The sequence below is a fragment of the Harmonia axyridis genome, chromosome 4 (assembly GCF_914767665.1).
Source record: "Harmonia axyridis chromosome 4, icHarAxyr1.1, whole genome shotgun sequence".
In the NCBI taxonomy this organism is placed as follows: domain Eukaryota; kingdom Metazoa; phylum Arthropoda; class Insecta; order Coleoptera; family Coccinellidae; genus Harmonia; species Harmonia axyridis.
This window is the reverse complement of record NC_059504.1, coordinates 16,175,119-16,201,188: the sequence shown is the minus strand read 5'-3', so window position 1 is coordinate 16,201,188 and position 26,070 is coordinate 16,175,119. Positions and strand designations below refer to the sequence as shown.

At 35.8% G+C, this 26,070-nt stretch overlaps 1 protein-coding gene across 6 annotated transcripts in view; it reads right to left on the bottom strand.

Annotated features, from left to right (window-relative positions):
* LOC123678146 (arf-GAP domain and FG repeat-containing protein 1) overlaps positions 1-26,070 on the bottom strand; it is a 71,084-nt gene that overhangs the window by 4,666 nt on the left and 40,348 nt on the right. For all 6 annotated transcript variants that reach the window (XM_045614988.1, XM_045614990.1, XM_045614991.1 and 3 more), the window contains exon 2: positions 18,617-19,251. In XM_045614988.1, coding sequence (XP_045470944.1) covers positions 18,617-19,251 — 635 coding nt within the window. The remainder of the gene's footprint in view (positions 1-18,616; positions 19,252-26,070) is intronic.

The following is a 26,070-nucleotide window of genomic DNA, read 5'->3' as shown; positions in this document are numbered from 1 at the left end:
AGCGTTTCACCACATTCCAAAGCGCCATTTAATCAACCAATCGCGATTTAGCACTAATCGGCCATTTTTGGAGGATTACAACCTTTCAAGTTGAGATTAATAATTATTTTTCAGTATGGAACTCTTGTCTATGTAATTATTTTTCCGGAAATTTCTAATTTTTGGGTCAATTTTATCAAAATATGACTATATGTATAGGCTCAATATTTCCCATTTAAAATACACGTAAACTTTGTTTTTGTGTTTTATGAAATTTATTGCAAAGAATAATTTATTGATATGTTTGATTGAAATATTATTTAAGAAGCAGTTAAACTTGTTAATAAAAATAAATAAGTTAATAAAATTACTTATATAGTTTTTTTTCCAGAATATGTGGTTTTGTGAAATGGGATAATTTCTTTTTAACTTCTGCAAGTTTCCGACATTTCGAAGCACATCACTCGACATTTTCGGCAAAAATTAACTTTGTTTTTTGTTTACAAGATGACAAATGTTTTGAAATGTTATGAGTTATGAATGAATGACACCTGACACCTAGCGCCAATGGTGGTCATCACTGCTAATACGATACAGAACACTATATTACTTTTTGTTCACAACGTTGCCAAATGGTTTGACTATTTAAACGCGATTTGGTTAATCGCGATCATCTTCGGACGGGTTGATGCATGGTGAAACAGAAAACACTGTTAAGCCTGCTTTAGTAACAAGCGGAGTTTAATCAATCTGGGATCAAGTGCTGTTTGGTGAAACTGGGCCTAAGGGTTTTACAATAAGAAATTTTATTTTATTTAAAAAAAAAATTTTATAGAAGATAAATAAATGGATATTTTTTTCATTGCAAAGTGGAAAATTGCGGTTGTTTTGATGCTTATGTGGCACGTAGCGATGACTTCCAATTTCGTTAAAAAAATATTGATCACAGCTCGGTAGCGCAATCCATTCACCTAAACAGATGCACCAGCATCATTTTCGAATAAGTAACAAACACACCACCAGCCTAAAAACCGCACCAAACAGTGAAACTAGAGATTCACGGCTTGGCTTGATTTTCAAGCTACTTGGCTTGAGCTTGACTTGATTTCAAGTCAAGCTCAAGTCAAATAGTTTTTCAATCTCAAGTCAAATCAAGTATTCATAATCTTCCATCCAGAATCTAAGACACATGAGTAGATTTGTCGCCTAACCTATTGCGGGTTTTTGTAACTGTAAGAACAGCTATAGAAAATTGTCTTTCAACAGGAGCTGAAGATACTGGCGTTGTTAAAAATCCTGGTTTGGAAAGATATTTCTGAAACTACCAAAATCTACCGATAGATTCCATATCACAGGATTTAACACCGTTAGATTTTTTCAACAATTTAAAATTGATAAATGATGTTCTTTAAATGTGACCAGAGGAAAAAATGTAACTATGTTAAATCCGGAGACCTTGGTGGCCACCGAATATTTTAATTATCTGAAGTTCATAGATTATTTCTCATCTAATTCCGATAAAATAAGATTTAGCCTGCCGCAGAAAAAGATTTGCAGCCACAAATAATTTTATTTCTGCGAGTTGAAGAAGAAACTACCACTTCTGGGTGTAACACTACTGCCGTCACTGATGACAATATATACAATTCATTGTTCATACGAGGATACCTTCTGTTTGATGGTTTCGAAAATAGGTCGAACCCATCCTCAGGACTGCCAAATAAGGAGCTTCATTGTAACCAGACAACTGTATACTTCGTTCTTCGAATGCAAACATACGACTTATATTGGAGTATAAACTGGGCAATTGGGAAACAGTGTAAACAAATATGTAAACGTTGCAACAGTATCGACCTTATGTACATCCAGGAATGGATTCTTGAATGCCGCGCTGTCTTGACAGACAATCAATGATTTCCTTATTATTACAAGTTGGATTTCCCACGAATTGGAATTGGGCTTTTCCTGAATGGTGGGCAAATATTCAGTTCACTCGAAGTGATGCAAAAAAAAGTGCAACATAAATTATTCATTGCGAGAACAACGCTGCAAATTCACCACAAAGGATTTTTCTTCTTTCGCTATTGTATCTATTTACTTGGTAGAAAGTTTTTAGTTATAATATGTTCAACTATTTTTTTTGCTAGATTGGGCCTTCTGTACGAGCATTTTATATTCGTTTCCCTAATTCACTGAATTTTCATTGAAATAATGTAATATTTCCATAAATATCTATCGTTTAGTGATTTTTACATGGAAAAATGTTGGTTGGCAGAACTCTTTTCGGTATAACAAATCGGAAAGATAATAGATACATACGTGACAGGAGATTGTCAACTGAATTTTCATTGAAATTAATGTAATATTTCTATAAATATCGTTAAGTGATTTTTAAATGGAAAAATGTTGGTTGGCAGAACTCTTTTCGGTATCAAAAATCTGAAAGATAAAATAGATACATACGTGACGGGAGATTGTCAACAAATGAAAATTAAAAATAATCATGGAAACCTGTGTGATACTGAGATATTCCCGCACGATTTTGTTTTACAAGGTATTTCGGAATGAATGGATTGCCACAGAATTGAAGAAAATTGATTTTTTAAATTGTTCGTACCGGGTGTCTCAAATTCGTTGTCTAGTGAGGGGTTCTCACATGTAATATCTACGTGTTAGGAAGAAATGCAGATAGTTATAGACATTTCAAACACACCTACGTGTACCATCTTCTCTCAAAGTGATGTTGGAAAGAGAATTTTTCAAATCGTTACATAATATTGTTATTATTTAACTGATGGGATTTCATTTCTGTTGCTGTAAATATGAATATTATGTCAGTTGAACCTGCTTCAACCATACACAAGGTTATCCTTAGGTGGTTGAATGAATATGATTTTTTTTTTGTGAATTCTATGGATAAATCAAGATTTTTATTTATTTTCATCTCTGTTTCTGACTTTGGATACATGAAGGGGTTTCCAACAGGAATGATACAATTAAAAATTGTTATAATGGCAATACTGAGAGGAATTTAAGAAAAATTCAAAGACGACAGCAAACCCTATACAGGCTGGTTCAGATTTTAGTGCAATAATTTTGGCGTCGGATAGAACAACTCTTTTCATGAAAAAATATTCCTTTAAACACATTTCCTGAGAAGCTTTGTTTCCGAGATCCAGAGGCGAGGTATGGATGATAGAGAAATGAATAATGAAATATTGCATTTTTCGCTACAAAGTCATAACTTCAATAGTTTCAAATTTACGAATTTTCAAACATTCGAATAAACCAGTTGGCCAATAAACAAAAACATCGAACAAACATTAGACAATCATCAATTCACGTGTAGCCGCAAAAACGCATTGTACCACAAGCAATTACAATAATTTACGATCTCTCCGAAAAATTTTACAATCCCTGTTATCCAATGACTAATTTGCATTATCTGTTTCGTGGAAATTATTGTTTCGATTCCGACCGAAAACAAACACACTTCGCGGCTGACCTTCACAACTCGAACTAGCAAATCATTTTATAAATTGGCGCTTCTCGCGGGGCAAACGAATAAATTCGTTTCGAAGAGATATCGAACATTTTAGATATTATTGTTTATTATTTGAGAACAGCTTCTCGGCTGCAATAAAGATACGAAGGTCGAGATCGGGATAAAAACGGATTTTACGTTGGAGAATGGATTTATTGGAACTTGGCTCATCTCGGGAACAGAGAGGTTGATAGGCGAGTTTTTTCAACGTTCTTGGAAGTACCATTGTTGACGACACGTTATTGACGATGTAATATCGACTCCGATCGGTACGAAAATTTCTCGGTGTATTTTGATAGGGAATTCTTTGAAGTTTAGAGATTTCTAGTGCTTTACAGGGTGTTACTGAATTGAAGGTACAAACCTCAGAGGAAAGAAAAGATAGAGGTGCCTTATGGCATTTGTTGACATCGCTATAACATTTTTGTTTACAAACACTTATAATGTACTGCGTTGCCATTCTGAGGAAGAAGTAATCTTTTCTCCGTTCTGTGGCATAGATGTTTTGCGAATATTCTGAGGATTTGGCAAAACGGTTCTGTTGTTGTTATTGCACGTGTCAACTAGAGGTGCGTTAAGGGTTAACTGTTCATTTTAATTTCACGTTTGTAATCGGCGTTATTTCATACAAGTTTGTGAATTTTAAGTTACATATTGTTAATTTTAATGATGGTAAATACTCGAAAAACATGTATAGTGTGTAAAACATCGGAAATGAAAACCTAACCTATCATAGGTTAGTTCACGTTTTGAGTCCATAGGCGTAGAATATATCTCGTCTATGGCGTAGTATTTGTGAGATATCGAAAACTTAATTCAATGCTAACATTTGTAGGTTTCCTTCAAATAGAGAATTTAGCAAAATATTGTGCCACGTATTAATATTGCAAATGAACAATTTGCCGAAATATGCATATGTTTGTTCCAAACATTTCAGCACCGAAAACTTAATAAGAGGCAGTAAGAGAACCATTGACTACGCCACTGAAATGTTTACCGCCCCTCTAGTTGTCAATTTTGCAGGTTTGTTGTTGTCCTATCTCACTTTATCATCATGCTGTTGCAATTGATTACAATACAACGCTATTTACTTCTAAGGGCACCTCTATCTTTTCTTTCCTCTGAGGTACAAACGAAAAAGATATATTTCTTGGATCATAGTCGCCGCTAGACATTTTGGCGCCCCGACAAAATAAAATTTCCTCAGGGCCTTCGCCAGACATATTGGCGCCCCGGCCAAAAAAGAATTCGCCGCCCTGCTTTGCCTAATTTATCTTAATTTTCTTTGAAGGAGCCTGATCTTAAATTCATATTCAGTTGAGAGCAAGCGCCTAATCGATTCCAATAAATATGGCGCTTGGCAATTTTTTTATATTAATACAAAGAGTGGTATTTCCGATAAGAAATCATTTTTGAGTCAAAAAGTATTACTTGTTTTATTAACTGACTTTGCGCCCCTACTATTTGGCGCCCCGGCAAAATGTCCTCTATGCTCCCCCTTATGACTGCTATTAAATTGATGTTTTGTTATTTGCCAGAAAAAAAATTGTTTGTGGTAGCTGAGGTCTCTGTAGAACAACCACTTATTACTAAATATTTTTAGATTAAATGAGTAACATATACAGGGTGTTCCACCGTTGACGCGAAGCCTTATTACGATTGAGCGCTGAAATTTTCGATTTTTTTTTCGACACAGAAGCATTAGGCTCCATTAGAACTACATTCTCAAATACTGCTTAAAAATTACCGTTTTTGAGATTCTGACTATTCATAAATTGAAGAACCTAATAACTTCGAAATGCATGAATTTATTTGATTCAGATTTTGAAAGTGAATACTAGAAGAACGGAGATGAGTAAGTACTTTTTGATAATCATTGAGAACTCTACTAGGTGTTCGTAATGTAACAATTCATTGATGATTTATTCAAAGGGCGTACTCCAAATGGTACATATTTCTCATATGGTATAGATAGTAAAAATTCGAAAAATTCAGCGCCTCACTGTAACAGAGCGTCGAGTCGATAGTGGTGCACCCTGTATATTTTAACGCTTTCGAATTGGGGGTGCATGACTTGTCTTTGAAGGAGCCTTTGTTATTCCTCTCAGGCATTTTTTCAGTTTCATATAAAATCGTATTTTTGAAATCAAAATCACGCTTTCTTTCGAGGTACAGAGTGTTACAGTTTGTTTTTTTAAGTGTTTTCATCATCCTTTCAACCTAAGTTTAGCATATTTATCCAATTTAAAGTGATATGCTAATTTTGAAATCTCCAGGGTGCCCGCTTCTTTCCACCAGAAAATTTTTTTTGGTGGACTCTTGTAAAAAAAAGTTTTGGTCCAGTATTACACTTTTTAGTTTGTTGGTGTTTTGTCGTTTCTGCTACCGATTCTGAGAAACAAAATTTCAAATAATTCTCTAGTAATTCTCAGGAAAATCAAATTCATTATCGAGATCCAGTCAGTAAGCTGTGATTAATAAAGGTTAGAAAAATAGTATGATCACCACAAAAAGTAGGACTAGATCTCTACAAGAAACGCCTTGTATCTAGGAACGAAAGCTTTTGCGGGCCCAAGTTTATAGAACTTTTTTTTTTGAAAATTATAGAAGGCATCTCTTTTTGTACCTTCAATCTAGGGACACCCTGTATATGTATAGAACCAATCAGGAAGCCTTGTCCTCTTCGACCAACTACATACCATCAGCGGGCCCTCCTAGTGACGAGATGAAAAAGAAAACAAGCCCCGAGAAAACCTTCACTACAATTAGATCACTTTCCAGAAAACTTGGTTTTATAAATATTAGGAGGAAATATTCCATTAGGACATTAAAGCTATGGAAGGTCGATATCAAGGGCGATGGGATATCTAAATGATGACCGACTACTGTTAGAGCTTACAGCGTACTAACGAAAAAAAGGAAATTTTCAAGTTGAAAGAGGCTGATGCATGTAAATTTTGTGATGAATACTTAAATCCAATTTTTTAACAGGCAATAGTAATAGTTATAACGTGAAATATACAAAATGCAACATATCTCAGAAAATAGATCTGATAGACTGAATCTGAGGGTTGCTTCGGTTTCTTCACCTAAAAATTAACCAGTTAACCAATTAAACAGTTAAATAATCGCTTGGACCCAAATGTTTTTCGGCCTGTGTTTTTTCCACCATCAAGCAAATCGATAAGGCGCACAAGATATAGCAGAATCCGATATAAACACTCTCTTCTTGTTACAATAACTGATTATTCAACTTATCTATTCACATGATGAGTCACGGTTATCTCCCTCTCCCACATTTGAAACGGCTCTTGGAAAAAAATGTAAGAGCCTTCAAAAATTTCTTGGAAATGAAATTACATCGTCCAAATAAACAACACTCCATAATAACTTTTTAGAAACTGAATTGGAGGAAAACAATTTATGCATTAATTAATCAATAATGGCAACATAAAAAAAACCTCAAAGAATTGACGACACATGCAACAATGAAATTCGAACAAAGTTCGTATTTATTTCAAGTGCATCTGATCATGACGTTATGAGTATTTTGAGGCAGGGCAAAAGTTACAATTGGCAACTACACAAACTATTCGAACTATAGCCAAATTGAAGAATGCATTGGTTGCGTGAAAACGATAGTCCCATTCATATTTGTTATAGTGATTATGCACTTTGGTTATATTAATAGCTGTCTAAACAATCTATATTGCGTCATTACAAACGCGAATCATCCAAATAATTCTGATCAAACTTTTCTAAGACTAGCATATTTCATTGTAGAGAAATTCGCACCAAAACACAATAGGAAATTAACGTTGAAAAGCTAATGAGGATGCCAATAAATCAGAATATTCTTCACAGAATTGTCTGTTAATGCTGCTGATCCTTCATAAAATGAAACTGATATAACAAATTACATATATTAATATGATTAATATTTCGAATTTTGAAAAATATATTAGGTGTACAACTTTGCTTCCGCCGTTTTGCAATAGATGGCTGCAGCGGTAAGTGGTAGTCGAAATAAATAGATCGTAGATGTCATACAATAAGCTCAGGTATTTGTCAACATAACGCCATCGAAATATTAATCGAATTGTGTCTACGGGAGGTTTTAATTTCTACTTTAATATGAAGAAATCTTCGGCTGAGGCTCATCGAATGCTCTCAAATACCTAAGAGAAGAGAGAAGGTTTTCAAGATGCAGAATTGGAGACATTACTTGATCAAGACTCGTATCAAACGCAACAAGAATTTGCAGGATCATTAGGAGTGACGCAAAAACGCATTCAAAAACGCCTGAAAGTCATGGGAATGATTCAGAAACAAATAATTGGGTGCCGTATGCATTGAAGCCGAGAGATGTTGAACGGCGTTTGTTTGCTAGTGAACAGCTGATTGCAAGGCAAAGACGTAAAGGATTTCTGCATCGCATTGTGACTGGAGACGAAAAATGGGTTCATTACGATAATCCCAAGCGCATAAAATCATGGGGATATCCCGGTCATGCTTCCAAGTCGACGGCCAAACCCAATATTCACGGTTCCAAGGTCATGCTCAGTATTTGGTGCGGCCAACTCGGCGTTGTGTATTATGATTTGTTAAAACCGACAATGCTCGACCTCATGTTGCGAAAGTGGTCAATACAAACTTGGAAACGTTGACATGGGAAGACCTACCACATCCGCCCTATTCTCCAGACGTTGCTCTCTGGGACTATTACTTGTTTCGATAAATGGGACACGGCCTGGCTGGCCAGCACTTCCGGTCTTATGAAGTAAAAAATTGGATCGATTCGTGGATCGCTTCAAAAGATGACCAGTTTATTCAACGCGGGATTTCTACGCTGCCCGAAAGATGAGAGAAAGTAGTGGCCAGCGATGGACAAAACTTTGAATCATAAATGTATAACCAGTTTATTCACAATAAAGCCTCGAATTCCGGAAAAAAAAAACGGCGGAAGCAACGTTGTACCCCTATGTAATATAATGAAAAATGCCTTTCTTCTTGTAAGGGATCTCAAATTCCCTTTCTCAGTGCATCGAAAGAATAACAAGGTTGTTAAATGTTATTCATTACATAATCATTTGAATTACTTTTCGTATTCAAAATCCTTAGTATTTTTTCCTTTCATAACAATTGTTTTTGAGTCATTAGTTTGTAGGCATGTTATATTTATGTTTTTTTCTGTTTATTACGATCACAAATTTATTAAATGTTCTCCAAGGGGTAAAAGTTTGTTGTTGTTTTAAAATGTTTCTTGTTGTGTATATACGTTTCAAGTATTTTTTTATGTTTACCCGACCTCCCACAAAGGAAAAAAGGCTAACACCCTCGTCACAAAGCTTCCACTCCTAGACTCGGAAGCAAAACAGTGCCCAACACTTCTTGCAAGTGCGTAAGTCTCGCCACCGGCAGGTTCAGCAACATCCGCAACATCTTTTATTCGGCCATTAACAGTATCATTGACACCGTATCCTATTTCAAGATCCTATTCAACCGGCGAGCAAGCCGACGCTGCGACGGCACGAGGAGGTACAACAAACGTTCTATATTGCATAATAATGACTGGTAAATTGGAACACGCTAATAACATGGCTTGAGCGGGTCGCTGGCTGGATATGTAAGAACGGCTCTCTCGTTCACTTGTACCTAAGCGGAGGTCGCTGTGGCCACAGCTAGCCACGGTGCGGGACAAGATGTCCAGAGGAACACCGGTGTGTATCAACGTTATCACGAAAAAATTCGGGATGAAATTGAACGGTCTTCTTCGATTTTATCCGCGTATTGTGCCAAATTCGGAACATGCCCTTTTCAGCATTTTTTCTGGTTGAATGGTCCAATAGCCTAAAAGCTGTTTGTTGCACATTCAGTTCACTGACTTCTCGGCGTTCAGAAAGTTTTGCCGTCATCTGACGCTTATTTAATGAGTTAGGGCAATTCTAATGTGCCCGCCGGCTTACACCTGTTACTTCGTATTATTCGCAAAGTTTGGGTGGTCGTAAAACCTTGAAAAATAGGATTTTAGCGGAACAAAAAATATTCAGTATACGGAAGATGTTCCTTATTTCGATTCTCGTAAAGAAATACCTTCCAACTTCTTCTTTCTTTTCTAGAGATTCATTTGTTTACTTGTACCATATTCGGAACAGTTTTCGATAAAGGCAAAACTATCCCTTTTTGGCAACTATGTGAAACACAAGAGTGGGGGGACTGCCGAGAGATCTACCTCTCTTTTTTCCCTTTCTCTAGAAAGGGAAAAAATCTTGTAGCTATCAACCTTAAACAATATAATTCATACTTGTTCTTGCAGAAATTTTAACAAGATTTTGCGTGACACTTGAGAAACGTAGCCGACCAAGTTTCCCATTGCAGTCACAATTGGATTTGAAGAGAAAAAGAAAATGTAATTATCTCTGTGGCTTGTTCATGTTTTAGAAGGTTTTGGTTCCCTTAACCATATTTGTGCCATATTTGGCACAAATAGCGGGTTGTGCCATATTTGGCACAAATCATAAAATCAAAATTTTTCGCGGAAAATTTGAGGCGGGAATTTTGTTGGAATTTTTTTATGGAAATGTATATGTCTTATACACAACATATAAAAGAAACGCGAGGAAAAAAAAGGCGCGGTAAGGGGTTAAGGGAGCCGGTGCTTTGCCTTTCTGCATTTATTTCTAACGAAACCGAATTACCAGCCTGATTTTACAATTTGACAGTATCTAGATCATCATGTGGCGGACACTTAAAAATTGCGTATACTTTATGTCTCTATATTTGCCACTCTGGGGAAAACATGGTGTCAACACTTCCTCGCTAATACCTATTAAAATTTCCGTTCAAAACGCGTGCCAAGAACTATCAAACACGGGGATATCGTGTTTATTTCACTCTATGAAATCGATTATTCCATACCTGACAAGTGAAAATGATGCTTAAGAAACAGCACGACAACAAATGCAAAACCGAATACACCTTTTCAATTTTAATTTAATGTAATCACTTCGTGGATAGTGAATCCAAATAACTAACATTGAAACCTCGTAAAGTCCCGTCAGGCCTACCACCGTTACACGTATAGAGTCTCGTCTGGTGAAGAGAAACACGAGGATGTTGATAACTTACTCGGAGATTAATACGTTAAATACACACAGCCTACTTCTGGGAACTTTCTAAACGGATACTTGTCCGGATGAAACTGATTTTCGTGTTTGCGAATCGGCTAGTTTGGGGGATTCCCCGTTTCCGGGTATCCAGTAGATCGAAAGTTCTTTACGTAATGAGTTTGGACGTTGATTAATTTAGACGTTTTTTCCAACGGTAGTCGTAGAAATTGTATGAACAATAGGTGGGTTCGGAATTGATCATTGGAAAGGCCTGCTGGATCTGTCATTGTGACTTGTTGATAGTGGAGACAATATCCATGGAATCAGTCTTGAATTTTACATTGTAAATCGATTTTCATGTGTGGAGATCACCGTGAACATCATCTAAGTCTAAAGTAAACGGATATTTTCAAGAAACATTTGTGCATTAGAGGCACACTGCATTTAAAAAGGGTCGACAGACTGGAAGAAAATATTATTAGAAAAGCCATGCTGAGGGATTTGAACCTGGGGTTATTTGTAACAAAGTGACTTTGATCTTTGATTCGGCAATGTTTTCCGGAAATTCTGACTATTGTTTTGAGGTTATGGTACTTTGACACTAGATGCCAAGTTGAAGAATATCGTATGTCTAAAAAGTTTTGGCACGAATCTCAACTGAATGAAAAAAATTGAAACATTTGAAATGTCGAAATTGATTGCGTCGTAAAGGCTTATAAATTGGAGCTTAGACAAAGTGTTTATAATTTAGTTGGGCTGTAGCCTGAAGTTCAAATAGTTGTACTCATTGAATATCGCAATATTTCTCAGAGAAGAATATATCATGAAAAAGCAGAATGTGAGGAAGGTTTACCATGTCTCAATCTTCTGAAAAGTGGAAGACCTCTATGATGGGTTTAATTTGACCGATTAACTCTTTTATTGTAGTTTGAAATCTATGGAAGTGTCAAAAATGAACTGAAATTGAATACAAAAATGATTTGATCGAGCAAATTACCACGATAAAAGTTTTATGAAACCCACCACTAGACTATTAACTGGACGTAGAGCAAATCAGTTAATCGAAAGTGTCAAGAAGAAAATTGAAAAATCATCGAGATAACTTTGGCGAGGTTACGGTATCTCCAAGGATACAATTTCTAGAAACCTGAAGAGAAGTACCAAATAATTTAGCTCTAATACGGAGATTTTGCCGTGTTTAAACATTCATCCATATTACAAATAACAAAATCATCATGGGTGATGATTACTTCACTCAAATCAGTAATCCCGAAATAAAAGATAACGATGGATGTTACACCAACAATATCAAAAATTGTCTAGACAAACTGGTGGACTTTCCAGAACCTATGTGGGACAAGTTGCAGATTGTGGACGGTCAAAGTTACATTCATAACTGCTCAAGAAGATTTTTATCTTGGCTGTGATTTTGCACGGGATACTCAAAATTGGTTGAATTGAATGCTCACAACATACCTGTTTCGCAGAATAACGACAATCCAATTACCACAGACTAGGCTAATTGAAGATTTCTTTGCTCTTTTGTCCAGAAAAGTATATAATGGAGGCTGGGAAGCGGAAAACGAGCAACAAGTAAGATGGCGGATTTTAATTGAAATTCTGGAGATCATGCTCCAACAGTCCAAGGCCTGATGCTAAATTCACCCAGAAGACTGCGTATTGAAGAAAACCAAGGACTTTTTAATTCATTTCAAAATTTCCTCTATAAAATTCTATGAAGAAATTTGTTCTAAATTTTTCGAGATTTATGTTATAGCTTGGCGTAATTTTTGACCAGAGTAATAAACATAGATAGAGGCAGTATACGCAATTTCTAGATGTCCCCAACATGGTTAGATTACGTTGTCGGATTGTGATATATTTTCAAATCCATAATTTTTATATCATTATGAATGTATTTTATATTGAATGAAATATATTTATTCGAGTGATTCCCGATTAAATATGCAAATTTGAATATTTGGAATCCAATATTCTTCCTAATTGTCGAATTTATAAGGTGTGTGAATAAGTCTTTCCCGTTTTTTTCAAATTTTGAGCCTTTATTGTGAAAAAATGGTTGAAAATGAATTATTGAAAGTATTGGCCATCGCTAGCTACAAATTTTCCCCATCTTTCTGGCAACATACGAATTCCGTTGCGAAAAAATTCGACCGGTTTGGCCTCTATCCATTCATCCACCCATTTTTTGGCTTCCTCGTAGGAATGGAAGTGCTGGTCAGCCAGGCCATGCGTCATCGATCTGAAGAGATGGTAATCAGACGGAGCAATGTCTGGACTATACGGCGGGTGGGGTAGGACTTCCCATTTAAGCGTTTCTAAGTATGTTTTCACCGGCTGTGCAACATGTGGGCGAGCATTGTCATGTTGCAAAATAACTTTGTCGTGCCTGTCGGAGTATTGTGGCCGTTTTTCTCGCAGTGCGCGGCTCAAACGCATCAATTGTCGTCGATAGACCTCGCCTGTGATCCTTTCATTCGGTTTCAGAAGCTCATAGTAAACCACACCTAGCTGGTCCCACCATATACAGAGCATGAGCTTGGCGCCATGAATATTTGGCTTGGCCGTCGATGATGATGCATGGCCGGGTAGTCCCCATTATTTTCTTCGCTTCTGATTATCGTAACGGATCCACTTTTCATCGCCAGTCACGATACGATGCAGAAAACCCTTTCTTTTATGTCGCTGAAGCAGCTGTTCGCAAGTGAAAAAACGCCGTTCGACGTCTCTCAGCTTCAGTTCGTACGGCACCCAATTTCCTTGCTTTTGGATCATTCCCATGGCTTTCAAACACTTGGAAATGGTTGTTCGGTCAACTCCCAATGCTTCAGCAAGTTCTTCTTGCGTTTGACACGAATCTTCATCAAGCAAAGTCGCCAATTCTTGATCTTCAAAGATTTGCGGCCGCCCGGAACGCTCCTTGTCTTCCACGTCGAAATCGCCACATTTGAAGCGTCGAAACCATCCGCGAACACTTGAATCATCGACACAACCTTCTCCATAAGCTTCCTGAAGCAACCGATGCGCCTCGGCAGCATATTTCTTCAAATTGAACCAATAAAGTGAAACTTCCCGCAAATGACGTCGACTCGGCTCAAATTTCGACATTTTCACGATTTCAAAAATTTATGATGCGAAAAAATTTCAACTAATGTGTTAGTGTGGAATTGTTGACAGATGAATAAGCTTTGATTATGACATATGTAACCATTAAATACTCGCACAGTATTGGTGGCGCCATCTCTTACAAAAAACGGGAAAGACTTATTCACACACCTTATATAATAAGCAGAATATTTATTATTTTCTGTATCTACTTGCCGAAATCCAAGGTTTGGCATCGTCATCGGTTGTTTCACGTCGTTTGGCGCGCTTGAAGTTTGTTTTCTGAATTTCTGATATATTTAGGTATTTAGTTCAATATATTTTGAGTTTATATGAAACGTTGATTCACTATGGAACATAAGAAGTGCGTTCTTTGTGGAGAAACTCGCGAATTGAGTGAAATATCGTATGACTAATATGTTTTCATTTCCGCGTGCTTCATGTCAAATTTGATAGTTCATGTTGGGGACAAAATTTGCTTACTGGAAATGACGTGTGCTCCCTCTATATATGTTTATTACTCTGAGGTTTTGATCATAGAACGGAAGTATAATTGGTCCACAAAATTTTCTCTGAATTCGACGAATTTCGACGTGAAATTCAGATTCAGAATTCAACAATACAACTTTGTGATTTCAACCGAAACTAAACATCATGCAAATTTGTTCGAAAATGCAAATACAATTATGCTAATGCACCGGAATGAAATTAGTATTGATAACATGCTACTCATTCAGTCACAGCTGAATTCCCGACTCAAACAACGTTTGCTGGGCCCCCCATAGTCAATGAAATCCATCTGCTGAAATTTCGCCGACGACGCATCGACCTATTTTCCATCGAGAAAAGCAAGGTGGCGTCTCTAATTTGAATCTCATCGGACCCTAACTACAACGAACTGGTTTCAGATCTAATAAAGAAATAACCTTTGTCCAATTGATAACGGCCGGTTCATTGAGGCAGACGCGCGAGTGGGAGGAGATATTACCGGTATTTACAGGAGATTAAGGCCTCGTCTCAATGACAAAGAAATACCTAAACATCGGAGAAGGCGGAGTTGATAAACAAAAGGTTCGGACTTCGTGTGGCAGTTATTACGAAACGAGAGAAAAGCTAATCTCTAATGCCTGGCTCTTTATGACAGCCAGGGGTTCTTTTGGGGCTTATTGGACTTCGCGTAATGAATACTCTACCTGACTTTTTTGCCAATGAATGCTGCGGTGGAATAATCATTTTATTTCGGGAGAGCTTATCGTAGTTGGTTACATCATTCATTACTGAATGCAGCCTGATCTTTGATTTGCCTCTGTTACGAGCAGCAGAATATTAATGGATAATAAATTCATTTTCTCTATTTCAGTATTACAATGAGTTCATTACAGTACTAAAAACAGTGCTGTAATAAATCAATTACAGCATTGTTTTTAGTTATATTCTTCGTTTTGTGGTTGTCTACACTGACTTCCGATCCTATCAAAATTGAACACACTTCAATTGTCAGAGTAAAATAATTTGGATTCAGTGAAATGATTTGCGACATTATTCGCGATTTCCCTTAATTCTGTTGATGTTAAATCGATTTCGTAAGACATAATTCACGAATTTAAAGCGTTATTATAAATTATTTCTAAATCAGAAACGTGCCATTCATATTTTAATTCCGTAATCTGTCAATTTTCGTAACAGTCACACCAACTGCCAAGATACAATACAAATGTCTCTAGTATGTTTAATATGAATTTTTCATTGAATTCCGACAATATTACATAATACTGTATGACTGTAATAGAGAAAATATCGTCTAATACTCGTTGCAGAAGGCAATTCCAACACTCATGCGTTCGAAAACTCGCTTCTTCGTCGCTCGTTTTCGAATTTCGCATTCTTGTTGTGAGCCCATTCTGCAACTTGTTTTAGAACTAGAACTATTTCACAACTATTATAATATCAACAACTGTTTCGCTAAAATTTTGTCTTCTTCAGGTTAATTTGACTGAAACAAACCAGAGTTTGTAGGCCAACTTGAATAAATAACAAAATTCGAACTTTGACCGAAGAAAACATGCAAATTAAAATTTCCTAATATACTTTACAGATAAATTGGACATTTGCCGCCTGGGATGTCCAAATTATCTGAAGGTTTTTAACAATGGAAAAGAGTTAACATCAGTTCATTCAAAAGAATATCTTGTCTTGTACTTTTATTTTTCATATGGATAATTTCGAAATTATTAGTCTAAAAGCCTCTTCTCAAAGAATCTTCCAGTTTGTCCAATGTAAACCATGCAAATAATCATATAGGCTCTGGATTCGTTTTCTTTCTTGGGCCTACCTTTAGTGCTTTTGATAAAACATTTACATTGGAGAAACAGGAAGAACATTCAAGAAGAGAATACATGAAAATCAATAGAGTTCTACTTCAGATAGTGTACTTTCAACATTATGCAAATCATTTAAAAGAATGGGACCATAACTTTAATTATAATTTAGAAATTTTCCATATGAAAATGAATAAAGAATATTTCGAAATAAATATTTTTAATTACCAAAATATTATTTTGAATGAACAAACAGATGTAAACTCATTCTCATTATTGAATATCTTCAGATAGTGTGGAAATTCCAGACGGCAAATGTCAAAGTAACTGTAAAGTACTTTTGAGTTGTCATGGATTTTTCGGTCAACATTCTAATATTGTTACCTATTTTGTATCTTTCGAAATGTAAAATCAAACCGAAGAAGCCACAGTGTTGACAAAACACTTGTTAATATTAAAATAGTTTTCAGTTTGAATTTATACTAGTAAGTAATAGAATATACCATCGATGAAACGAAGAAATAAAATCCTTTGTGGTAAATTTGCAGTATTTTACCTGTCATTCTTAGTTTACGATTGTATTCCGATTGATTCAGTATAATATGAGTTCACATGCAAAAAAAGCAACAAATTAATATTCGCTAAATTTTATAATTTCTTTCTAATTCCTACTTTGAGTAATTTTTCTTCCAACTGTACATAATGACTTATTTCGAATATGACGTGTAACTTTAATTATACAGGCTGACAACAATTCCTTTCGCAAAATTCTTTTTTGCCTTCAAGTGCACTAATTCTTATTTTGGAGTTTTTGATTTTTATTTTATAAAAACAATACACGTCTAAGTTAATAACTCATTATTGACTCAAGAGATATAATGTACATGTGATGATAATTATCATTATAAAGTTAATTTGATTTGAATTTCGTAATTTAATATGACAATAGAGTCGATATCAACCAAAAGATAGAATGGAATTTTCGAAATGACTTTTATCTGAAGAATAGAAGCTTCATTGAATAGAAGAGGAAATAATCTGACTTTTATGGTTATGATGCTACTTCTGTGATAAAAGTCAATGTAACATCTTCAGCCATCAAATTGAGGTTAGGTCTCAACTTATAATTGGTAAAGCTTGTGAACAAATTCTAGTTCATGAATTTGAGGACAAATAAAAATTTCGGAATGTACCGGGTTTTTCACCATAATTTGACCCCCCCTTTAACTTTGTTACTAAAAGAGGTACAAAAAAATGTTTTCTACAAAAGTTTCACGAAATCGACTAGTGTTTTTTAAAATGATTTCACAAATCGAAATATATACAGAGTGATCAACATATTGATTGCAACTTCATTTTTTCAAATGGAACACCCTGTATATTTTTCTATATTTGACTAGCTCCTTTTCTCCTGATTTCGAATATATAACATATGTTCGGCCTATCTCTCTTATTCTGAGTACCACAGAGTTTCAAATTTTAAGAACCACCTGGCATGCTCAGTAATCAGTTTTCAAGTGGTAGGCTGCGATAACTCAAAATGCCATTTTTTGAGTTATTTCGTTGGCAATTAGACTATATGTCATATCGTTGCTAACGGGATAACTCAAAAAAGGGCATTTTGAGTTATCGCAGCCTGCCACTTGAAAACTGATTACTGAGCATGCCAGATGGTTCTTAAAATTTGAAATTCTGTGGTACTCAGAATAAGAGATATAGGCCAAACATATGTTATAAATTCGAAATCAGGGGAAAACGAGCTAGTCAAATATAGAAAAATATACAGGGTGTTCCATTTGAAAAAATGAAGTTGCAATCAATATGTTGCCCACTCTGTATATATTTCGATTTGTGAAATCATTTTAAAAAACATTAGTCGATTTCGTGAAACTTTTGTAGAAAACATTTTTTTGTACCTCTTTTAGTAACAAAGTTAAAGGGGGGGTCAAATTATGGTGAAAAATCCGGTACGTCAAGCTAATTCATTATTTTAATTAGTTAGCTATCTTCTTGAATTGTTGAGTCAGGAATTTTGTTTTTCTTTTGGTTAATATTTGTCATCAAAGAAATGGAATTTTTCAAGGCAAACAAGTATTCACTATATAAATAGATTTCACTATAGGAATTTGGATTTTTTTGCTTTTTAATGCATTTTTATTATTGTTATCATCATCCTACATAAATATTTTATGTACCGAAATACAAGAACATAAAAACGAAACCTTGGAAAGGAAATGTTCTTAACAAAATCTGTTAAGTAAAATAAGTCATCAACAGTTGGCGAAAAAAAAACACAAATGAAAAAATTATAAAATTTAGTATTTTATTGAATAAAAAATTTGCTTTTCTTGCATGTGGACGTATATTGGTTTCAATACCGAATCACGACATAACGCAACAAGAGATAACTCTCAGAATCTCAAACCAACCATACAAATCTCCAACAACAACAAAAAAAAACCAACATCTCCACCCGGATCAGAACCCGCACCTTCCATTTTACTCATTCATAAAAACCGAGCACATCAACACAAACTCACCGTTATTAGAAGTAGTGGTAATATTACTGAACACGGGGTTGTTGTCGAAATTTGCGAATCCCTGCTGTTGTTGTTGCTGTACCGGCGTCGACGTCGTCGTGTTATTATTCGACGCACTAAAAATGTCCGCTGTGTCGAAATTCGCCACAAAGTCACCTCCGCTCTTCGGCGTCGAGACGCTGGTCGGCACCTCCGGCCTCTTCCTGTACTCCGACTGGTACGGGAATATGATACTTAGGGCGTCTTTTGGCATGAAGTCGTTCTTCTTCGAACTGGACGACATTTTGTGCCCTTTCTTTGGTGGCTGTTCGATCTTTGCCGCGGCGCTGGAGCTCAGGGGCATCGTCTTCGTGTGACCGTTCGTGGTGGCGGCGACGGCGGGCGTCGTTTTCGTGTGGCCGTTTTTCGGCACGTGCTTGGGTTCCATGTAGTATCTTTTGCGTTCGTATTTCTCGACCATGAAGTCCTTGATGGCCTGCTCGTCTCTGGAGTCGTTAGGGGGAGTGCCTTCGAATAGGCCGAGCCAGACCTTTCGGCAGTAGTCGTTGCCCTTGCTTTCTAACTGGGTGATCTCGTCTTGGTTGAACGTGGCCATCGAGATCGACTTCACCCTGTGGGGGGGCGTTAAGCCTCGCCTGTAACAATGAGAAAGGGTCGTTAGTTTGTCTAAAGACTAGAAATTCGAAGAAGTACTAGAGTCTGAGCTTTAAGTGTTGATTTATTTCCGTCAAATGGCAAACTAAAAGGTTTCCAATGGGAATGATAGGTAGTGCCAGTTGAGCATGGACAGATACAAGCTTCAACAACGTTTATGAATTGCCAAATCGTTTTATCAAATTCAGAATTCATTTGTGAATATTTAGGGCCATTTAAGAAGAATTCATGGGTGACATCATTCAGTTATGCAAATAAACAAAATGACATAATTTGAAGTGATAAAATTGCACACGAAACTGTTGAGACACCATTACATCCAGATAAAGTCAATGTGTCATTGTGCTGAAGAAGTTATTGGCCCGGCCCTTATTTCTTTGAAGAAGATAGTCGAAGAGAAACAGTAAGAGAAAAATATTTTTTCTACTGTTAAATAGACCATTATAAAGGGGTAGAACTATTTAAAAGGGCACTACAGGAATTTTGAAAACCGTTAGAGACACAGGGTGGTTTGAATAACGAAAAAGGTGCCTTATTTAGAGATTAGTGTATTGGTGTTAACAGATCCAAAAATCTCCAATGGTTCTCGAGATATCTCGAATAAAACTGAAAAAAATTGCGATTTTCTTTTTTCTGTATAACTCATTTGTTTCTGGAGATGACTTCACGAAATTTGGTTTGTAGCCATAATCCAATATAGAGATTCTGATGGTGTCGTCAGATTTTTTCTTTTTTTCCATCGTTTCAGAGACGCGATAGTCAATTTTTCTTCTTATGGACGCCATATTGGTTAGGTGATAAAGAAATAAATAACGAATTCAACAATGTATCACTCTATACAAAAATATCGAGTCTAGCTACGAAAATTTGAATGTCTTTATTTTTTTTTTGTTTAAGTAGTAGGCTGGTGCCAGAATTGTCAAATAACTTGTAACTTCGTTCAGTTATGTGAAACCATCACTTCATTTTTGTGAAAACCTATATCCTGTTTGATAAGTAACGTCCTATTAATCACATAATCATTCTGATACCAACACTCTACATAACATGTCTTGTTCTACATAATTAAAAAAAACTCAAGTGATTGTTTCACACAACTGTCCACAAAGTTATTTGACAATTCTGACTTCAGCCTACTACGTGAACCAAAAAAATCAAAAGGAAGTTCAATTTTGCGTAGCTACTCTATATTTTTGCAGAGTGTTATACATAGTTGAATTAGTAATTTTTTTCTTTATCACCTCAAAAGAAGAACCAATATCGTCGGCTAAGAGTGTAAATCTGCTATGTCCATAATGAACAATTTTACAGGAGACCAAAAAAACCGTACAGTAAGTGTTATAATAATAAGAGAGTTTATTCATGAAAATACATTCAATAAACTCTATTGAATGTATTTTCATGAATGAACTCTCTTATTATCATTATTATTATAACACTTACTGTACGGTTTTTTGGTCTCCTATAAAATTGTTCATTATGGACATAGCAGATTTACACTCTTATCCGACGATATGGCATCCATAAAAAAAAATGACTATCGCGTCTCTGAAACAATGGAAACAAAAAAAAATCTGACGACACCATTGGAATCTCTATATTGGATTGTGGCTACAAACCGAATTTATATCCAGAAAAAATGAGTTATACACAAAAAAAGAAAATCTCGATTTTTAGTTTTTTCGATATAACTCGAGAACCACAAGAGATATTTTGGATCTGTTAACACCAACACATTCATCCCTAAATAACGCAACTTTTATGTAATTTAAGCCATCCTGTATCTCTATCGGTTTTCGATATCCCTGTGGTGCCCCTCTAAATAGTTCTTACCCTGTATAAGGTTTTCCAATAGGAATTGTACCATTTAAAATGGTTATAATGGCAATACTGAGTATTATTTTTTGGCATTTCTTGCATTATTTGTGTTCAGTAGGTTATGCCATTTGATCGTTGGAAGATGGAAATAAATTGTTGAATATATTATCGAAATCAGTACATATTTGTGAATACTGAGAGAAATTTAAGAAGAATTCATGGAAGACATTATTCTGTTATTAGATTCCCTATTTGCCAAATTCTAGACTAATTTGAAAGTGGTACCAAGACTATCAAATACGACTCAGTACTTTATCGTGCCAAGAAAATTCATTTCAAAATTTATCAACAATAAATGCGACGAATAGTGAGTCGATTAACTGAATACTTTTTTCCAAAAATTCTTCTCAAATTTCGCTAAGTATTCACAAATGAGCACTGATTTCATAAAACAATTTCTTATCCTTGTTGAAACATGTATCTTTCTATAATTAAATGACATAACCTACTAAACACAAATGACATAAGAAATGCCAAAGAATAATACATAGTGTTGCGGTTACAACCACTTTAAATTATATAATCCCATTGAAGATTCCTATACTATAGTAAGTTATTCAATAGTATATAAATTATTCTCCTATTTATCGATATCCTGATAGATTAGACTTTCAAGAACGGAAGGAATTAAACATAAATAACCAATGCGAACAATGTCATTTTATTCCAGAAATGCGCATTACAACCTTCCATCTTGATAGATTTTCGATTATAAATTCACAAGGGTTTGTGCTTATAATGTCAATATTGAGATTAGTAGCGATCAATCAAAGCCATCGAACGGAAGAAAACGGATCACTGCATTCCGCATTGTACATTCAGACGATCTGAATAAATATCAATTTCAGGAAACTTCCACATGGGCAAGTTGGACCAGTTTCAAAACAACTATAAATTATAGAGGAGAATGAACTTCTGAGTGCTGGAATATTTATCGATCATGTTATGCCATAAATACAGGGCGTTTCCAAATTAGACGTGAACCTTGGAGGACGTGTTAATATGACTCATTTGCTGTCCTTTGAGCATTATTTAGTGATAACCAAAAATCAACAGTTAGATATAGAGATATTTGAGTTCTTGTGATTATTGAAAGATTTTTAACCTTGCATCATTTTTCGTCAATTTTTTACGTTGACCAAATTTGATTATAATTTTGTGGCCAACAAGAAGTCCGGATCTAACACCGTTAGAATACACGAAGCAGCGAGAATATTGAGAGTGAATTCCAGACGGAAAGTAACAACTGAAGAAATAAGAAAAAGGGCACGTGCTTGTAAACGGAATATTATTTCAAACATAAAATATTATAATTTTCCTACTGAAATTTTGAGTTTAATTGCAATAAAAAAATATTTAATTCATTACTTTCCTTTCTTTGCTTCTTTCCCTTTCAAATCAAAATCTGCTGAAACAAAACTAGTGCCAGCATTCTAACGAAAACTTTTTTAGGAGATATGGAAGGAAATTGGCAATTTTTTACAATTATGTTGTCATACATAATTTATGGAATTCGAAAGTTGCAGGCAAATGTATATTAGAAGTTTACTATTATTTTTTTCATATACCAACTTTTAAATCATACCAATTCTTATTCAACATCTAGTACAGGCATAGTTTTGCTTTTTTTATACATATCATATCCTTTTATGATGAAAATAATCCAATATTCCAATCGAACTTGGTCGACATAGAGAAAATTTACGAAAAGTAAAGTATGTTAAAAAATTTTCAAAAAACACTAGAACCGAAATATTTCGGAAACTGTTGATTTTCGGTTATCAATAAATATGGCCCAATCGACAGTAAATGAGTGAAACTTACACCTCCTTCAAGGTTCACGTCTAATTTGGATACACCCTTTCTAAAGGAAAGTAGAGTCTACATGAAATACTATTGATTTCGATAAATTAATCAATTATGTCATTGATAAAATGAATATGTTGGTAGCTATCACACAATAATAAGAATACCTACTTAATCTTAATAACATATCGAAAAATTCCTTCATTCACCGTGAACAAGGAAAAATTCCATTCAAGTCATTTCAAACGAATCAACTCATCCAAACACTTGATAAAATCTTATTCACTCATTCACCAAATATGGTTTCATCTCAACAATTTAGAGATAATGAAGTTTCACGATGACGCACTACTCGCTATATTATGATGTATATATACTCTGTAATATAAAAACGATTTAACACCAAGAAGGCATTGGAATAGTTTGACCAAACTTGGTAGAAAAGATCAATTAGTTAAAAATTGTAATTGATTGAAATTTCATTCAAAATTATCTAGTAGACATGGAGTATTTAACGTTTTACTTGCCACAATTGATGAGATCTACTAGATTGTATGTCTAGAAAGATTAAGTCGATTTTGGTATTATTTTTGGTTGCCATTCTTTTTTGTGTTCTTCTTTCGCGTTTTGAGTCTGCAATTATATCTAGAAAGCGACTATGTAAAAATTATCAACATCTGAGTGAATTCGACAGAAGTCACATTATTTGATTACGTGAATTTCAGAGAAATTGCTAATCGTATACATCCTGATGCATCCGTTGATCTTCTTCCTAGAACGATTCAACGTTTTTCGAGGCAATAATAATTTTTCAAATGGAATTCATTGAAACCGTTCATGTAATAAAGCCATAGATGACGTTAAAACTTGAAATTACTTCCGACAGTGGTAGGCAATCACTATAATACATGCATTTATTTTATCAACTTATCAGAGACGGAAAAACCTACGTATAACCGACTCTTTATCCGCTTTCTTTCGACACCAAGTTATGGACCGTTTACACGAGGACATTCGGTGGGCCATTCAACTGCCTCGAGCCATTATCAGTTTTATATAATTCAGGGAAGATCAATAATTCTCGTTCTGCTAAAGAAAATTCCATTTTCTTTAGGTGCCTTCTTTATTACTGAAAGTTGGCGACCATTTCAGCAAACTCCTCCCTATTTATCAATAGGATGGGTGTGTGTCCAACCCAGTCCACTCTCTGACATTTTTAAGCTACGAGCATTTTCGTCTTCCGGGACCTCTTCGGCCATCTATTTTCCCCTCCATGAGCAGTCTCAAAAGTTTGTAAAGGGTGTTTTTTTTAGAGCTATAGAAATTTAAATTGCAATAAAACAACGATGGATTATTCGATTGACATGAATTTTATTTATCCGCAAGATAATCTGGCATTACATTTTAAATATGATTTCTGGCATATGACCGCCACGGCTGGCTCGGATGTAGTCCAATCTGGACGTCCAATTTTCGATGACTTTTTCCAACATTTGTTGCCGTATATCGGCAATAACACGGCGAATGTTGTCTTCCAAATGGTCAAGGGTTTGTGGCTTATCCGCATAGACCAATGACTTTACATAGCCCCACAGAAAGTAGTCTAGCGTTGTTAAATCACAAGATCTTGGAGGCCAATTCACAGGTCCAAAACGTGAAATTATGCGGTCACCAAACGTGTCTTTCAATAAATCGATTGTGGCACGAGCTGTGGGACATGTTGCGCCGTCTTGTTGGAACCACAGCTCCTGGACATCATGGTTGTTCAATTCAGGAATGAGAAAGTTAGTAATCATGGCTCTATACTGATCACCATTGACTGTAACGTTCTGGCCATCATCGTTTTTGAAGAAGTACGGACCAATGATTCCACCAGCCCATAAAGCGCACCAAACAGTCAGTTTTTCTGGATGTAACAAAATAAAATGGAAGTAGTGCGCGATACGTATTCCGCACAGAACCATTATTTTCGAAATAAAATTGCACTATTTGCAAGCGTTGTTCAGCCGTGAGTCTATTCATGATGAATTGCCAAACCAAACTGAGAATAAATCACTTGACAGCTGTTAAATCGGTCGCCATCTTGAACAGTAATGCCAACTTAAAGTTATATACCTCGAAAAAAAACACCCGTTATTTTGCCCCTCTGTATATATGTCCCAGAGAACTCCGTTTTTGCCGCTTTACGCATTGTAAGAGTTCTCTATCTGTCCCCATCATCCTGATAACATTCTTATTTATCATACGTCTTGTGTATTCGCAAATGCGAAATTTGAGGGAGATCCCAATATTTCTGGTCCTACCACAATTATATTTTTGATAAAATTTGGTTCGGGTGTTCGGGTTGGGACCTAAATAATTCCACAGCAATTTCAGCTCAAATCAGTCTCACAATTAAGGAGTATTCTCTAGATAACCGTTCTACAAAATCAAAAAATACCATACATAGCGTGTCACATCCATCGGACGATGATCGTCCAGGTATAAATCGCCACCGGAGGATCATCACCACCTGCTACAACTAATCGAAGATCCCATCCCCGACTTCCTAGTGGCAATCTTTCCGTATCATCAGACCGACCGGTTGTTAATCGGCCTGTTCGCGACGCCTTCAATTATTATACGGTAGAACTGGGGCAGTCCGGATCGGCCATTATCGGTCACCTGCCACTTTTCGCCCGTCGAAACGTTGTTGCCAGGTGAATCTGGATGATGTATCGCCCGACGCCGCGCGGAATCCGACCAAGTTACCGTCGAGTCGTCCGATCCCGCTATATAGATTCTCTCTAGGACGGCCGGCGATCCGACTTGCTGGTCCTTCGAGCCGGATTCGAGAAGTCGATCGAGGACGAGCGCGCTTACGGTAAGATGCTGCTGCGGTTCTTCGGGTGATTTTAAAACGGAAAGTTGGTATGGATGTATGGCCGTTAAGGCCTAGTTTTCGAAGTACGGGGTATTGAACTTGGAAAAATCGCTGCAAATGCTCCACTAGAGGGTATCAATTCCTCGTATATCATAGAAAGTCCATATCTTCAAAATTAGATTGAACAAAAAGTATTTGATAATTGTTATACATGTTATTCTAATATTTTTGGTATTTTATTGTGTAAATAACA